General features: G+C 61.1%; 1 protein-coding gene across 16 annotated transcripts in view; it reads right to left on the reverse strand.

Annotated features, from left to right (window-relative positions):
- Window positions 1-800: 800 nt before the first annotated feature.
- The window catches only part of PXN (paxillin), a 43,226-nt gene continuing 26,788 nt past the window's right edge, over window positions 801-17,238 (reverse strand). For 3 of the 16 annotated variants that reach the window (XM_086348228.1, XM_086348229.1, XM_086348234.1), the window contains exons 2-15: window positions 12,872-13,095; window positions 12,449-12,564; window positions 11,942-12,078; window positions 11,629-11,830; window positions 10,575-10,710; window positions 8,255-9,115; window positions 6,954-7,229; window positions 6,423-6,716; window positions 5,613-5,714; window positions 5,184-5,354; window positions 4,908-5,081; window positions 4,288-4,369; window positions 4,035-4,183; window positions 801-3,085 (exon numbers count right to left, since the gene is read on the reverse strand). In XM_086348228.1, coding sequence (XP_086204354.1) covers window positions 2,759-3,085; window positions 4,035-4,183; window positions 4,288-4,369; window positions 4,908-5,081; window positions 5,184-5,354; window positions 5,613-5,714; window positions 6,423-6,716; window positions 6,954-7,229; window positions 8,255-9,115; window positions 10,575-10,710; window positions 11,629-11,830; window positions 11,942-12,078; window positions 12,449-12,564; window positions 12,872-13,095 — 3,251 coding nt within the window. In that variant the 3' untranslated portion in view covers window positions 801-2,758. Of the gene's footprint in view, window positions 3,086-4,034; window positions 4,184-4,287; window positions 4,370-4,907; window positions 5,082-5,183; window positions 5,355-5,612; window positions 5,715-6,422; window positions 6,717-6,953; window positions 7,230-8,254; window positions 9,116-10,574; window positions 10,711-11,628; window positions 12,079-12,448; window positions 12,565-12,871; window positions 13,096-13,356; window positions 13,612-14,225; window positions 14,677-17,238 lie in introns of those variants that run through there. The other 13 variants (XM_086348241.1, XM_086348244.1, XM_086348233.1 and 10 more) reach the window with 12 other exon arrangements.

The raw sequence follows: 17,238 nt of genomic DNA on the forward strand, positions 1-17,238 counted from the left end.
AGTCGCTCAATCGTGTCCAGCTCTTTGTGACCCCATGGACTGCAGCACGCCAGGCCTCCCTGTCCATCACCAACTCCCAAAGTTTACTCAAACTCACGTCCATTGAGTCGGTGATGCCATCCAACCATCTCATCCTCTGTCGTCCCTTTCTCCTCCTGCCCTCAATCTTTCCCAGCATCAGGGTCTTTTCAAATGAGTCAGTTCTTTGCATCAGGTGGCCAAAGTATTGGAGTTTCAGCTTCAGCATCAGTCCTTCCAATGAATATTCAGGACTGATTTCCTTTAGGATGGATGGGTTGGATCTCCTTGCAGTCTAAGGGACTCTCAAGAGTCTTGTCCAACACCACAGTTCAAAAGCATCAATTCTTCGGCACTCAGCTTTCTTTATAGTCCAACTCTCACATCCACTTGCAACAAGGAAGGTTCTACACCCAAGGTATGGTGCCAGAACTAGGGGGCAGTGGTGGTGTGTCTGGTCAACATGTAAGAACACAGACAAGCCCTGGGTTCACAGCCTGTCTCTGTGCTCATTCACAGGATATCGGCTCTCTCTGAACCTCTTTCCCATCTGTGAGTGGGAGGCCACACCCCTGCGCCCATGGGAGGCAACCCATGGCAAATTGCAGTGGGTAAGAAAGCCAGGAGGCCCACAAGTGCCCCGTGAGGGCTTTGGCCTCAGGTAAGTGAACTGCAGTGACTGACCCTCAAACTGTGGTGCTTGTGAGTCTGGGGAGGGTTTGGTCTCTCTTCTGGGGCTGAGCTGTTCATCTCGGACCACAAAGAAATGGCACTAACACCGGTGAAAATAATGGCAAACTTTATTGGCATAAATCACAGGAATTAAAATGGGAAAAAGCCAGGTTATAAGTTTACAGAGGAAAAAAAAATTTAAAATCAAATCATCAAATAACCATCCACCCAGAGGGTAGAACCTCTGGAAGCCCCAGATCCTCCTCTAGGGGAGGGGTCTGGGGTGGGTCACTGTAAACAGAGCAATAAGGCCTAAGAGTAGAAGTGGAGACATCAGACCTGTGGCAGGACCTGGCCGAGCTCCCCAGACCCAGGCTGCTCCCAGCCCCGCCTCCAAGGAGGGACCCCCTTCTCCTCCTGAGAGGCTCAGGACATCCAGTCTCTGATGAGGTTGGTGGAGTGGGTCTGGCTTGTCCTCACTTAAGACCCCACTGGGGCCCCGTTCCACTGACCCGGAACCCCAGCCCTGCCTGTCTCATCCTCAGGGGGCTTCCTGTTGCCTCCTGCTGTTCTTGTCCCTCCGCCCAGAATCCTATCAGGTCCCCAGGCAACAGCCTGGGTGGGCTCTCTCCTCGGTGGGGCGGGGTGGGGGGGGGGGCGGCCACCACCAGTCTCCAGGGAAGGCAGGAAGTTTGGGGAAGGGACGCACCCAGTGGAATCAACAAGACTAACGGTCAAAATCAGATCCCATCTTTCCTGAGGAGGCAGAAGAAAGGATCCCCAGAGTAGCAGGGGGGGAGGCTGATAATGTTCTCTTTGTGGCCAGAAAGTTCACAGGGGCGTGAGCACTCCTAACAGCTTACACAGGGAAGGGGCACCCCCAGAGTGGACGTCCCCCTCTCTCCCCGCTCAGAAACAGGACGGATGAGGTTCGGAATTCTCAGCCCCAGAGGGCAAGACACCGTTCAGGTGGGTTTCAGTGAAGAACTTGCTGGCCTGGGGAGTAAGGAAGGGGGTTCGAAATACAGCAGTTTATAAAAACAGTCCCGGAGAGCTATGAAGTTAAAGATGGGGAGTCAACAAAGCCGGTCCCCGTTCACCTGCTTGTGCTAAGAAAAAAATAAGATACGAATTGCTTCCCCACCCCGAGCCTTCAGTACAAGGCAGGCCCTGCGTATCCCGCAGCCACCGCGGTGCACACGGGGAGGAGTACAAAAGGAGTCGTCTGTAAAATCTCTTCAAAGTCAGTTTCGTATAGAGAAGTAAAAGCAATTCAGACGATATGAATCCAAACCTCAGTGTAGAAAACTATCAAAGTCGGTACAGTGTCCGGGCAACGGGGTGACACTCACCACCTCACGCGGCCCCAGGAGACGGAGGAGGTGCCTGGAAAACATTATTGCTGGAGAGGCCTTTCTCAGTAGAACCAGAGCAGTTGTGGGGGGGTGGGGGGCAGGTGTTGGGGGCAGCTGCCCAGGCCTGGGGAGACGGGAGGGGCAGGAGGCTCGTGAGGAACCTTCCAAGGCCCCGCAGGCACGTCCGCCCTTGGGTGGATGGGTGGGTGGATGGGTTGGGTGGATGCTGGCATTGTCTGGGGGGAGCTTGTGTCCCCCCCGGTACTCTCAGAACAAGGCTGACGAGGTTGGGGTTGGGGATAAGGATGCAAAGAGGCCCCCGTCTGACCCTGCCTGCCCTCCCCACCCCCGGCTCCACTGCCAAAATACAAGTAAGAGATGGCTCCAGTGTGGGGTGCTGGCTTGGCCAGGCGGGCTCGTGGGGACACAGGTGGGACCCTCCAGCCTCTGCCTCGGGGGAGGGTGATGGGCTGGCAGCCTGGGGGAGCCTCGGGAGGAGGAAGGCGGCCCAGCGGCGCTGGCAGGGGACAAGAGAAGCAGGCAGGACCCCTCAGTGTCCTCTCGCCATCACCGAGGACGCAGTTCCAGTTTCAGTCGGGTTGGCCCCTTCGCCACCGCCCCCCACCCCGGCCCCCCCGGGACGAGGCCTCTGGGTCCCAGCAGCAGTGAGGAGGCTGGGCCAGGGAAGGGGCCACGGGGAGGGACGAGGGCGCCTAGCAGAAGAGCTTGAGGAAGCAGTTCTGACAGTAAGGCTTGTCGTTCTGCTCCTTGAAGGTGCCCTTGTTGAGCTGCTTGAGGCAGAAGGCGCAGACGAAGTGCTCGGGGTGGAACTTCTTGGCCATGGCGGTGATGCAGCGGCCCGTGATGGGCTTCTGGCAGCCCGAGCACAGCGAGCCCCGCCGCTCGTGGTAGTGCGCCTCGCAGTAGGGCTGCCCCTCGTGCTCGAAGAAGCTGCCGTGGACGAACGGCGTGAAGCACTCCTGGAGACAGAGGAGGGCGGGGGGCTGTTCAGGCTGGGGGGCTGGGGGCCGAGGCAGCTCCTGGGTGACGGGCAGGGGAGCGTCAGGGTGGCCACACTGCAAACGATTCCCCCTCGACAAGTGTTTTCGACGTGCCGAGTGTGGTGCTAAACCCTTACTCAGCTCTCCCGGTAATGACCTCGACTCGCTGCTGCCAAGTTGCGCTGCTGTTTTTGCTGTTCAGTTGCTCAGTCATGTCTAACTCTTTTGTGACCTTACAGACTGTAGCCCGATAGGCTCCTCTATCCATGGGATTCTCCAGGCAAGAATACTGGAGTAGGGTGCCATTTCCTTCTCCAGGGGATCTTCCTGACCCGGGGTTCGAACCTGCATCTCCTGCATTGGCAGGCAAACTGTTTACCACTGAGCCACCAGGGAAGCCTGCTAAGTTGCACTGCCTGGATTCAAACACAGGTCTGACTCCTGGGCACTGCAGCATATGTGCCCAGAAACCCTGGTGTCAAAAAAAAAGGGTTCTGAGGTCAAACTCCGCATCCTAGATTCCCGTTTATAGAGATCCGCAGGCACACTCAGGTATATTAAAGGCTCTGAGAAGTCCTGCAATGAACAGTGTTTCCCAAACTTACATAATCAGGGGACCCCTGCCGGAACCCTCATAACATCTGGGGGCCATCATCCCCCAGAATGCAGTCTGGAAACCATCCTCCATTGTCCGCCGAGGCTGCTGAAGGCTTGTTACCTCATTTCACTCTCACATCCCCTTCTCCTGGACCTGGCCTGACCCAGGGGCGGCTGCATAGGTCTGCCTTGCTCTCATTTCTCGCAGCCCCTGCACAAGCCCTGGTCCAGGACCGACTGTGCTTGAGGGAGTGCGCCGCCTGCCTTCCCACCTGATCAAGAATCTCAAGCAGGCCCTGTAAGTCAGCTTCAGAAAGCACAGGGAGGTAGCCGCTTCTCCCCGCAACGGCCCGCCCTCAGCCCCTCCAGAGGAAGCGATGGGGCTCCTTACCCGACACACAAAGCACTCGGGGTGCCAGAGGGTGTTGAGGGCCGAGATGTAGTTCTCCAGGATGGCCCGGGCGCAGCCGCCACACTTGGGCGCAAACATGTCAAAGTAATCCTTGCGGCAGTAGGCCTTGCCGTCTTTCTCGTGGAACCCTGAGGGGCGGGGGTTGGGGGGCAGGTTAAGCTTCGGGGAGGGGCCACCCTGACTCAGCAAGGGCTCTCCCCGCACCACAGCCCACCTCCCCGAGGCTCAGTACCTTCAGGCCCGAAGAAGGCTCCACACTGGGCACAGAAGAAGTGCTCAGGGTGCCACGTCCGGTCGAGGGCTGTCACCACTTTCTGTGAAAGCCAAGCGTGCGGCCCCAGCTGAGCGGCTGGTGTGCGCGACAGACTCCCCCCACCCCCAGCTGAGAGAGACCCGCAGGCCAGGGTGTCCTTCCCACTCCTCCTCCACCGGTCAAGGAAGGAGCTGACGCTCCCCAGATGGGGGTCTCTCCCAGCTGTGCTCTGAACACCACTGAGAATTCTGATTTACTGAAAAGGACGTGACGTGCCAGACACGCTCTGTCTCCTGTAATCCTCACGGGCAGTTGAGGTCATACGTTCTACTGGGCCACCCATCTTTTAAGTGTAGACATGGAGGCCCAGAGAGGCTAGGCATTTCCCTAAAGTCTCACAGCAGAAGAGCGAGGGAGACCGCACTCTGCTCCACCTATCCTCGGCAGAAGGGAGTGGGGGATGGCTGCATGATGGGCGTTAGGACCAGCCGTGCTTCAGGCTAGAGGGTGAATCCCAGTTTCCCGGCTGTGTGCGCTCGGGCCTGCGCGTGACCTCTCTGGGCCTCGCCTGGCCCCCACCCCTGCACCTGGGCACTCACATCCAGAATGGGCCCATTGCAGTAGTAGCAGCGCGGAGAGAAGAGGTTGTGATAGTCCTTTTCACAGTAGGGCTGTCCATCCCGCTCAAAGAAGTTCCGGGAGCCGATCTCCTCCTGGCAGTGGGTGCAGACGAAGTGCTCGGGGTGCCACGTCTTGCCCATGGCCGTCACCACCTGACGGAGGGGCGGGGGATGCGGTTCAGGACCCGGCCCTGCCCCTGCGCCGGGCACCCTGCCTCTCATGCCCCCCGGCAATGCCCCACCCCTCCTCATCACCTGCCCCGCGATCGGCTTTTTGCAGGCCCCGCAGACCCCCTTGGCGACCGTGGCGACCCCCAGTTTGTTCAGGTCAGACTGCAGGCTCCCCAGCATGCTGTCCAGCTGGCTCCCGGGCTTCGGGGGGCCCCCTGGGGGAGAGCTGCTCCCCGTCTTCCCCTGGGCCATAAACTGCAGAGACAGGGAAAGAGGGCAGGTCAGGACACCTGGGCCTTGGGGGCGGGGACTTGCTGCCGCACGAGGGCGTCTCTCCCTCCTGGACAGACAGGTTGAGGCGGGCGGAAGTGTAGCCCCTCCAGGGGCCTTGGAAGCCCTCAGGTGGGAACGGTCTCCACAACGCATCCGGGGGTCCCAGGGGCTCACAGTGGGCCTGACCGGGCCCCGGAACACACCACAAGCAGGACCTGCAGCCCCAGCCTCAGCACTGACCCCTCCCATGTCCTGCCCTTCGGGGCCACTCTGCCTGCCGTTCAGAGGCCAGCCAGCCGCCCAGCACAGCTCGCCATCTGCTCTCTGTTCCAGGTCCTGGATCTTAGGGGAGGAAACGAGAAGGATTGCTTTTATTTTTTTTTAATTACAGAAGAAAGAATAAGAAAACTTGTCACTAGACCATGTCACAAAAGGGACTCCAGGATAAGATAAGAGAATGGATTTTTCCCCCCCTACTGGCAGTAACCAAAATCAGGAGAAAAAGTCTACGGAAAAACCACCACGAGAGCGAGGGGCCCAGGGAGAGATGAAGAGGGAGAGAGAGGTAAGCCCACCAAAGGCACGGGACTGAGGGGGCGGGGTGATGGGTCAGAGAGCCAGGGGGCCTTGCCAGGTACCAGACGTGGGGCTGCAGGGGACACAGGCTTGGTTTTCCTTCTGAGGACAGCATCCTCAAAGGGAGCCTGGGGCAGGACCGAGGGGCGGCTGACACCTCAGGGGAGGCAGTGAGCATGGACATCGGGTGAAGCGAGGGTCCAGGGTCAAGGCCAAGGCCAAGGAAGGGCTGTGGTACCTCGCAGGTGCCTTGTGGGTGGAGGCACAGGGCCAAGTGCAAGGACGGACATGATACCTTGTGGGTGGAGAGACAGAGCGCTGCGCGTGTGTGCGCGTGTGTGTGCGCGCGCGTGCGTGCGTGCGTGCGTGCGTGTGCGCGCGTGCGTGCGTGCATGCATGCGTGCGCGCGCAGAGTGGGGACGCCGCTGGAGCATAAGGACAGGCACAGGTGGGGCTGGGCCCTAGGAGGCCTGCCTGCATCGGGGGGAAGAGCGGATCCTCATCGGTCTGGCAGCCTATGGACCTCACGGAGCGGGGTGCAGCCACGCACGGGGCGGGGCCCTGCACGCCGACTCCCTGCGGCCCCGTCCCAGTGCTCTGGACCCCGGAGGGGCCGCAGGGGGTGGGCGGGCTGGGCAGGGGAGGAGAGCTGCTGGCTGAGGAGGCGTCTTTGCGGTGCTGGAGCAGAGGGCTGGGAGGAGGAAGAGGAGAAGGCAGAACAGAGAAGGTTCTCCGCAGGGGAATAGGAGAGCCGGGAGGGAAGACGACCTGGGAGGGAGAGAAGAGGGACAGAGGTGAGCACGGAGACGGTGGAGGAGACGGCAGCTCGGCGGGCGGGGGCTCCCAGGGCCCTCTCACTCTTGGCATCAGGGGTGAGGCCGGCCTCGCGAGGACGCAGGATGGCCCCCCTCGCCCGCCCCACCCCACCTGCCCCTCTGGCCAGGGCTGGGCAAGAACCAGAGGCCCTTTCCGCCCCGGCCCGGCCCAGGGGCATCTGCTCACTACCTTCTCCACCAGCTGCCCCCCAGCCCGCCTCCCACGCGGCTGCACAGTGATGACGACGCCCTCGGTCAGCCAGTCCTCAGTGGAGGCCCCTGCGGCCCCCGTGGCCTCCTCTGCCTCCGGCCGGATGCCCAGCCGACCCTGCAGCTCGGTGATGAGCCGCTCCTGGGACGGGGTTCTGCTTAGGGTGGCGGGGTCCAGCCGGCGGCGAGGGGAGGGCTCCCGGGACATGGGGTGAGCGTGGCCGGTCTCCCGGCTCCTCCTGATCACCGAGCGGATCTAGAGGGGAGGCACACTGTCACAGGCCACTCTGGGGTCAGCGGAGGCGGCTCAGTCCACACTCGGGGGTGGGGGTGGGGGGGGTGCCAGGAGGGGAGAGCAGAAGAACCCAACCATCAGAGATGAGCCGAGCAGAGCTAGAGCAGAGGCAGGGGGCCCTGACCTTGGGTAAGACCCTGAACTCCCAGGGCCTCAGCTTCTCCATCCTTTAAATGGGGTAATGGTATTTTTTTTTTTCAATGGCTTTAAGGAGTTATTACAAGAATGATGTGAAAGAACGTTAAGTGGACATTCTCGAACGGGCTTGAGACTTTTCCTCCCTTTTTTTTGTTTCTTAATAGAAACAAAAAAAAATAGTCTTTTCTTCCAGTATATCCTTTAACCAGTTGTTTTTTTTCCCCTCGTTTATATAAGAAGGATTATAACCTACTTGTTTTTAGCAGTTTGGTTTCATTTTGTTGTCGCTTTTGAAAAGGGCCTAAAAATTTCAATCAAGCAAAAAGCAGATAATAACATGACGTCAGCCACAGCTCACTGGGGACGGCGTGCTATGTTCTTCCGAAGCACTTTTCAGGCATTGTTTCATTTAATCCTTTGGACAACCTTGGGGGAAATGGGTCTATTTTCCCTCATTTTAAAGATAAGAAGACTGAGGCTGGTGGCGGGGGGGTTGCCCAAGGTCACATGGGGCACGCGAGTTGGAAGCGTGGTTTGTATTCATTCACTTCTTGCTGGTTCCAAAGCCCATGCTTTTAACCATTCCACACACATCCCATCAGGATGTCAGGCGAAGCTCATCTAAAGGAAAAAGCCTTCACTGAGCAAGAGGCTGGCTGTCACTAGGAGATTCCGGGGGCCACGGAGCTCCGCTGGCCCCACAGAGCCCACTGCCCAGCGCTGGCCGTCGGGGTCTCAGGCCGCAGCCTCTTGTAACCGGCTGCCCAAGCAGACATGCGCAGACAGGGAGGCTGCATGCAGCCAGCCAGGCGGGGCCACGCCGAGCAGCCGGGCGAGTGCGCGCCTGCCTGGCTAGATGTGGAAATCCTCTCCGTGGTGCTGGGCGTGTCCACGGCCACAGCCCATGGGAGTTCTGGCCGGTCCATCCTGGCCTCGGTGGTGACTTCGGTGGTGCCCTCTGGCCTCCTGGGGGTCTCAGGTCCCCGGGCTGGCCTGACCAGGCCACCTGCCAGGGGCGTCTCTCCACCTAGCTGCTCGTCCTCAACGGGGGTGTGGCGGCCGCTCTCCGGCGCCCCTGGCTCTGGCCTTGCCCTCTCCTGACATCCACGTTCCTCCGTGAGGCTCCACGTATCGGGGAAGACGGCCTGACGGTCCACGGCCACGACAGCCGGCTCGGTGACCTCCTGGAAGTTGGGAGCAGCTCCCTGCGGGGGCTCAGGCTTGAGCGCCCCCAGAGCCCACGGCCCCTGCCAAGTGGCAGCCACCGCCTCTTCCGGGTGCAAAGCGTTGGCCAATGGCGCTTGGGGGGCCCCAGGATCCTGGGGACCTGTGCCCCCAGGGTAGGGTAGAATGTGGCCAGGAGGCACCCTGCAGAGCTCCCCAACCAGGTCTGGTGGGTCCCTCCAAACGTGAGCCTGGCTCTCTACACTCAGCAGCCCTGGCCAACCCTCTGTGGAGGGAAACCTTGAGTTGGGGGTGTCAGGCATCACCCCAAAGCCAGCCAAATCGAGCTGGCCGGGGGCCACGTTGTCCTTGGCGCAGAGGACGCCCAGGGTGTGGCTGTGGCCTTGAGGGGAGGGCTTCCGAGGGGGTGGCAGGCCTCCAGAGGACCCGGCAGGAGGCGGAGGGGAGAGGCTGTGGTGTGAGGATGGAGCTGAGCCGGGCGGCAGCCCCGAGGAGCTCAAGGCCACAGCAGAGGAGGAGCTGGTCTGGAGGAGGAGAAAGACAAGAGACAGGGGGGAGGAGAGAGACGGGAAAGGTGAGGAGGGGCACACACTGGGGGGCAGACCGGGCCTCAGGGCTCTGACAGCCCCAGCTACACTGACCAGACCATCTGCGCTGACCAGACCAAGATGGCAGCAAAGCTGAAGCAGAACAACTGGTTCTGGAAGAAGACTCAGCCCCTAGAAGGGTTTTCCTGGGCTCCACCTCCCCGGTTCCCATCTACATTCCCCATCCAGGGAGCCCGGGTCTGACTCCTGGTGGGGGAGCCAGATCCCACATGCCGCAACTGAAGACCCCACATGTTGCACCTGGGATCCAGCGTAGCCAAATAAAGATTGTCTTTTTTGAAAAAAAAAAAAAAAAGAACCCAGGCAGCAGAAAGCAGCCTCTGACCCACGCCTGTGGGGCTCCTAGTCCAAGTAGGGACGAGAGAGAAGAGATTAAAATGGGGTGGACCGGGAGAGGTCAGCCCAGACATGATTAGGAGACAGGCAGCTGCAGCCAGCTCCCGGCTCTGTCTCTCCCTGGTGATCCCAGGTCTCCTACATCCCCCCGAAACCTCGCTCCTGGGGCTCAATGAGAACCAGCACAGCTTCTCAAGGGAGTCTAAAGGGGATCTCAAGGGGGTTTGAAAGTGACAAAGTGTAAAGGGCGCTGGGGCGCGGTTCCCGCCTGAGACCAGTGTACACGCTCCTGACTGTGGCCACTCAGGAGGTTCACACGTGCAGGCCACTGCCCCGCCCCAGGTGAAGCCTCAGAGGCTCAGAGGTGCCCCTGGGGCCCAGAGCTGGTGCCCCTCCTCCAGTTCCCTAACCATGCTCCCCCAACCATGGGAAGGGTGGAGTCAGTAACGGTCAGGAACTGGAGTTCACTCACTATCAGGACCCACCGAGGCACTGCCTCCTCTACACAAGCAGGTGGTGGGTAGGGGACAGGGCACCTCTGGCAGGTGTGCCCAAGAGCCTGATAGATGAGGTTTCCCAGACAAGACCCTGTGGGCCTCGGAGGTCCATGGAGGCTGGAAGGAGGCCGGCGAAGGAGCCAGAAGCAGAAAAGAAAGAGGACACACTGGGGACGCCAGCCAGCGTGGGAGACGGGGCTCCGGGACAAATGACCTCTGGGTGAAGGATCCCACCCGCCAGCGGAGCCCGCCCTCCCCCGCCAAGAGCAGCCACCAACACTGGGCCCTTTGTCCCAGCCTCCTGATCCTTGCCTGGGTGGTGGGGAGCCGGGAGCACCCAGGCAGGAAGGAATGTCCTGCTGAGCATGTCCCCAGCCTTCACAGGCTGCTGGATGCCCCTGTGTCCCAGGCTCGGAGCGAGGCACCCAAACCCTGAGTGGCCAAGTCCCAGCCACTCACACTGGGGTATGGGAGGGGAAAACTGGGGGCTTCTGAGCAGGCAGGGCAGGGGAAAGAGCAGGGGTGGGGGGACCTCAGGGCACCTTAAAATCCGACAGCGAGGCCATCAACTCGTCCAGCTCCCTGGTGGCGGAGGAGGCTGAGATGCGCGTCTGCTGCTGACTGGAGGTGACTCGCTGGGGACTGCTCATCTCTCCCTGGTTCACAGTGATGGTGGGGCTGCGGGCAGGCAAGGAGGCATCAGCAGGGACCCCTGGGGCCAGCCTGAGCGCCCCCAGCATGGCCCGGCCCTCCCCTCCCCAGGGGAGGGTCAACACTTCGGCTCCGACACTGGGACCCAGCTGCCACCCAACCCCGGGGAAGCCCACCAGCTCCCAGTCTCTCCTGGGGACATGTTGCTGGTGGGTGGGGGGGCACTGCTGTTGGCCAGGGGGACGGAGCGCCAAGCGGAGCTTACGGGGGAGAGGAGAAGGCAGCTCACATGGCACCTTTCCCAGAAGCCCAAGCCCAAGCCCAAGCCTGCCTGTGCAACAAGCCCCGGCATCCTGTGTGGCCTCCACGACACTAGACGCACACGCAAGGCTGCTGCAGCCATGCAGAAAAACAGAGAAGAGCTGACCCTGGGGAGGCGCTTACCATGTGGACTCGGTAACGTGTTCTAAGGGTCTTATCAGGTCTCAGCCCACTGAGGTGGGTGGTCTCATCCCCACGACCTCACTTCCCCTTATTCCCTTCTACAGATGGGAAAACGAAGGCTTGAAAGACGACACTCCCTAAGTGCAGAGCTAAGATGTGGCCCCGACTGCGTGGCTCTGAAGCCTACACTGGGGGACTTCCCTGGGGGTCCACTTCAGGGGCCACGGGGTCCAGCCCTGGTCGGGGAACTAAGATCCCACAAGCCACATGTGTAGCTGGAAACAAATAAAAAGCCTGCACTGACGGCCGCTGGGCTGGGGTGCCCTTGGTGCACCCAGCGTCTGTCCTCCGTGAGGGATGGTGGCTCACTGCCGTCCCCCAGGGCCTGGTGCAGGGCCCGGCAAACAGCAGGAACTTCAGGGTGACACCAGGGATGAGCACAGGATGGGCTGAGCGAGACTGAGACCCTCCCCGGCCTGGGAGGGCCCCCTGGAGACTCACACGGGGCTGGGCACGGAGCTCTCCAGCTCATCCAAGAGGTTCTCCACGCTGGGCCGCAAGTCCTCCAGGCCCCGGCCACCGTTCCGTTTGGGCTTCTCTTTGGTCAGCGCTCCAGCTTTGCCCCCTAGCAGGCTGTTATTCTCTGGGATACCATAGTGGGTGCTCAGAGCCCCCGGCAGTGGTGGGCTGGAGTTGGCCTCATCTTGGGAGAAGGAAAGAGAAGAGCCGCTCAGCCCTGAGCCCCGCAGGGACCCAAGACCAGCAGAAGGGGTTGGAGCAGGGGCGGAGTGGGGGACCCCTGGCCCAGTCCTACCTGCGGGGAAGCCTGGGGGGTTATGCTGCACGGCATTCAGCTCCAGCAGCAGGCGGTCGAGCTCGGAGAGGTTGCTGCCCAAGGAGGAGCTCATGACGGTGGGCGAAGGCTCAGCTGACTTCTGCTTGTTGGGGAAGCTTCAAGAAGCAAAGGGAAGGCTGTGGTGAGAAAAGCTCCTCAAATCCTCCAGGAGAACCAGGAGGGGGCGGGGGGGTGGGGTGAGAATCCGACGTCTCCAGCAGCCAAGGACAAAGTGTGGGGAAGGGATGTGGCGAGAGGAGAGGAGAAAGGAAGTGTTGCTTCAGTTCCTGAACCTTCCTCCATGCAGGGCGGTGTGACACCCAGCCCAGTGGCTGCATGGGGATGGCAGATAAGGCCACACCGGGCCTTCCGCAGTAACCCGAGGACCCAAGGAGGAACCCCCGCCCCCCTCCAGCGCCCTGGCGCAGCCTCGGCTGACTCAGCCCAGCATGTGTGGGATCCCCGGGTCAGGGGAGGGGCTGGCACCTGTACACGTGGTCTTCCTCGCCGGCTCGGGGACACGGGGGCCCGCCGCCGTCCTGGGGGTTGGAGGCACTGGAAGTCTTGGCACTGGAGCCGTACACGGGGGATGAGGACTGAGGCTGTGGGGAGGACGGTGCTCAGGGCCTCCCCGAGGGGCGGGGGTGGGTGGAGAAGGAACAGCCCGCATCACCCCCGGGGGCCTCCCGCTCACGGCCAGCCTCACCAGGGAGTTTCCACACTCTGGCCAGGAGACAGGTGATTAACGCTTGGTCACTGTCCCTTCACGTGGCATCCGGTGGGGAGGGCCAGACGCTTCCTGCCTCTGCCGCGCCTCCCCCCCAACTTCCTGGGCTCCCCAAGCCCCTGCCAGACCCGCTCCACTGGCCCCAAAGCTGACTTCTGAGTCCTCCCCATCCCCCACCTTACCTGCTGGTGGGTGAATCGGGAGGTGCTGGGTGGCCAGGGGTCTAAGGGGTCAAGGACTGAGCCATTGAGGGCCTCGCTGGATGGGGGCGGTGGGACGGGGGGCACGGCGATCTCCTGGTACGTGTGGTTCCCAGTCGGGTAGGAGTAGGGGGTCTCCTCAGACAAGAACACAGGCCGCTTGGAGATGTGGGAGGTCGTGGACTCCAGGTCCGCCAGCAGGGCGTCTGCAGAGAGTGGGCGGGGAATGGGTGAGGGAGAGGGGTCCTGGGAACTCAGCCTCCAGGGCCGGCACCCTTCAGGCCTGCACCTGAGAGTTGATGAGCAACTTCTGAGCACCAGCCCCACCCATGGGAGAAAAGACCGGCCCTGGGGCAGAAAGGTGCCAGCCCGGACCAGCCTGGCCAGGTGTGCGCCCAGAGCTCAGCTCCCGGCCAAGGAGGAGGTGCTCTGGGGGCTCTGGGGCCGCCCCCCCGGGGCTCTCCTACCTCTGGGAGCCAGGCACCGGCGCTCCCTCCCCGACAGGACTGTGCGGCTGGCTGGCCGGGAGTCAGAAATGCCTGCCTGACTCCGCAGGGCAAGGCAGACAGACCAGGCGGGAGGGGCCCCACGTCACGGGGAGGGGCCAGGTCCCCCCCAGGAGCTTAAGCCAGCTCAGCCCGCAGCCTGGAGGGGTGGTACCTGCCTTCCTGACCAGGTAGAAGCCCATCAGGCTCCAAGCTCCTCCCTAGTCTCAGGGCTACTGGGGAGGTGGGGGCCGGGACAAGGCTGGCATGCTGCTCCCTACCCCCTCGGCAGAGAGGGGCAGGCTGGACTGCTCTGTAGGCTGTTTCTGCAGAAGCCTGGCAGGCAGCCTGGCCCCAGAGGCTCCAGGGCCCCACTACTCTGCTTTTAACAGCAGCTAGGGAGCCGGATCGGCCTTGAGTGCGAGCTTCCATTACCCAGGCACCGGGCAACCAACAGGGGGGGCTCTGCATCTCCCCAGTCCTCAGACAAGAAGGGTACAGCTGGGGGAGGGGGTGGGGGCAGGAACTGCTGATCCTCCCCTCCTGAGACCCTCAGCTGCCCTAGCCCGGCCGACATGCCATGCCCTCACTCATGCCCTGCTCTGTGCTCACCAACCAGCTCACTCTCACCCCAGTGCTGACCCATTGGGGTCGGGGCCTGGTGATAACCATCCTCAGAAAGCAATGGCTGGCTCACAGCCCTTTACTAGTAATGGGCCCAGTGCTGGGCACACTGTATCCATGGTCTCCATTAACCCTTCTAATGAGGCTGGAATTCCCACCCTCCCTTTACAGATGGGAAACTGACTTCAAGAGGTGATAGGACTGCTCCCCGCCCACCGCCGCCATACCAAAGTCCAGTGCGTCACAGGAACGACTCCTCGGAGGCCCCCCAAAAAACCCAAAACTCTGCCCTGCAAGAGGCTGCGGTGATCACAAGATGATGCCGGGTTTCAATGGCACAGCTTCCTGAATGACAGGGCCCAAGCTCCAGGGCTGCCAGTCTGGTCCTTCCTGGTGACCCAGTGTCCAAACCCTACCCCTGCTCAGAGGCAGTGAGAAGGAATCAAGGGCCACACCCAGGGCCCCAGTCTGCGGGCCCACACCGCCTCCCAGCTGCCTGCCCTGATCTCTGACACCCAAGGCTGGCCTGGCCCCACCTACCCCAGGCTCCTAGCCCTGCTGATCAGAAGCTTGTTCCAAGGAAGGTCAGGTCCTGCAGGTCCCCCTCCCCCTCCAGGTCCTTTGGAAGACGTCTGACTTCCTGTCTGTAGCAAACCGGAACTAGAGGGAGTCAGCGTGTGTCTAGGTAACAGAGGAAAAGGAACTAGCCTCCAGGGCCAATCCCAGTGGCCTCTCCACGGCCACACCTGCTGCCTTGGCTCCATAAGGCATCCTGGCTTCCTCTGTGCCCAAGCCGGCAGGGGGGGGCGGATCCCTCCTTCTCCACCACGGACAGAGCCAGCCCCCTAGAGCTGACAACAAGTGCAAGTCCAGTAAGGGTAACGGGAGCAGCTGCCATGCTTGAAGGCCCGCTGCATGCTAGGAGTGCCACCTGGGTCACCACTTTTGCTCCTCACAACACCACTAGCGCGGGTGGCAAAACTGAGGCTCAGAGAGGTAGAGGCACATGCCTGCGCCATCTGAGCTGACCGAAGGGACGCCACTCGGACCTGAACGCGGTCTCTTGGGCTCCACTCAATCAAAGACAGATGGTGAACCTTCCCTGTCAAAGCTTCTGAGCTAGGGACACTGCCGCCCCTGCACCAAACGCCGTCCCCCGCCTTGTTCATGAGCTGACTCCAAGTCTGGCTGATTGGTTTATGATTTAAACAGACTCTTTTCAACACAGCTACATCTGTGGGCCGGAAGGCACAGTCCTGGGGGATCGAGACGGAACAGCACAGGTTGTGGAGTCAAGCCAGACCTGAGCTCAGTCCCAGCGCCTCTGTCTACCCTACCCATGGCCATAGGGCAGATCACCTGGCCCCCACCTGACGGCACTGGTGCGAGGTTTACATGGGAGAGCAGATGATACAGGACATGGGAGGGGGCTGCAAACATCACATGTCATCTGCTTCAGAAATACAGGAGAAAAAAAAAGATTTTCCTCCAAGGAAGCCAGGTGAGGGTGCCAAGTGCTGACTCCTCCTTCTAAGTCCTCTCTGGGTAGGATCTGGGCAGGACAAGAAAAGGGTGACCTTGAAGAGAGAAGAGCAAAGTAATAAAGTAACACTCAAAGTGAAACGTCTGGATGTCAGAGAGAAGAGCCCCGTCGTTGTCGAAACTCCTGTCTGAGGGAGGGATGGGACCCGTGTGGCTGCCAATTCCACCAAACCCCCCACAGGTGCCTCAAGGAAGATAGGGGAACACAGAAGGCGTGGGGGGTACTCTCTGGCCTCTACTTTGCGTTCCTGGGGCTGCTATCTCCCCAGAGGCTGCACAAGGGTGCCGGGCCAAAGTCTTCTTGCAGGCTCAGCAAACTCCTCTCTTGCCTGAATAAACAGAGGAGGCAGGTGGAGGACGGAACAAGGGAGTCCGCCTGCAGGCAGCGGCCCAAGGTGTCTGGGCTGGGGGGTCCCCAGTTTTCAGCTAGAGTTACTGCCTGGTGCCAGCTCTGGATCCCCTAGGGGCAGGCTCAGAGATTGCTTAGCATATGCCCCGGAGAGGGTGTCTGAGAAGACACCCTCCCACGTTTGCAGGCTGCCTTTCATCCACACAGAGGCGGCATCTGAAGCAGTTCAAGCTGAGGAAGGCCTCAAACTCCACTAAGCTTCTGGGTCCAGGCCTGAGCACTCTGGGACAAGTCAGAGCCACCAGGAGGGCCCTGGTCACCCTGGGGAAGGAGATCTCTCGGGGGCTTTCCAGTCTCCTTCTGGAGGAAACCACCCCAGATTCTGCAGACGCTTTGCCTCGAGGACCAGCTGATTCAGGCTCTGGCACTTCCATCCAAGGAGAGGGTCTCTGGGTACATGTGTACAGGGTCTCTGAGTCTCTCCTTTTGACACTGTGGGTGGAGGGTGTTAACGCTAAGTCTCCAGCCCACCAGAGGCAAAGGCCAGCCAGCGGCGCCCTGGCTGGGAGGGGTGTGCACTGTCCCCCACTGCCCGCCAGGGGGCGCTAGTCGCCCGTCGGCTCTCCACGGCCGGGAGTAACCGAAGGTAACCGCGCTGCAATCACGGAATTTTAGAGCCAGAGGAAGACCCGGGCGCCCCTGGCCGGCCACAGGAACACCGGCAAAGTTTCAGTGCCAGAAAGGCCTAACTGAGCTTTCAGGACGGAGCAGGCTGCAAGGAAGAGCACAACGGGCCCGGGTGCCAAGCCTGCAAGCACATATATCACTTGAAGGCGAGACTCAAAAGTGCCGCAAGAGCCCGCGGGAACCCGAGAGAGACAGGCACAAGCCCTGGCTTCCAGGGCCCGGTGGCTGCACCTAAGCAGCTCAGAGAGGTGGTGGCTTCGGCTGAGAGCTGCCCAGGTGTAGGGAGGTATCTGGTGGGCACAGCGCACCAGGGCCAGGCCAAGGTGACAGGCCCCTCTCCCAGCTGGCTGCAGTAACCACCCGCTGAGCACAATCCTCAGGACAGAGTGGGAGCCCCTGGGTCTGCCGCCCTGAGGGGGTTAACACTCAGGTGTCCAGGCTCTCTGCCCTGGGAGGGAGGAGACCCAGGGGCCGGTCTGCCTGCATTCCAGGGCCACTCACATTCCCAAACCAGCTCAGACACGTGGGGATGACGGGAGGGGGACTCCGGGATGGGAGGACCCCCTGACGCCCCCAACATAGGGGATCTCTCCCCCAGGCTGCAGCTCCTGGGGCCTGAGCTGACCCAATAAGAAGTTAAAGAAAAGCCATTAACCAGCTCC

Source organism: Bos grunniens, chromosome 17 (genome assembly GCF_055505025.1).
Source record: "Bos grunniens cultivar Pamir isolate PY7600 chromosome 17, Bosgru_T2T1.0, whole genome shotgun sequence".
Taxonomy (NCBI): Eukaryota; Metazoa; Chordata; class Mammalia; order Artiodactyla; family Bovidae; genus Bos; species Bos grunniens.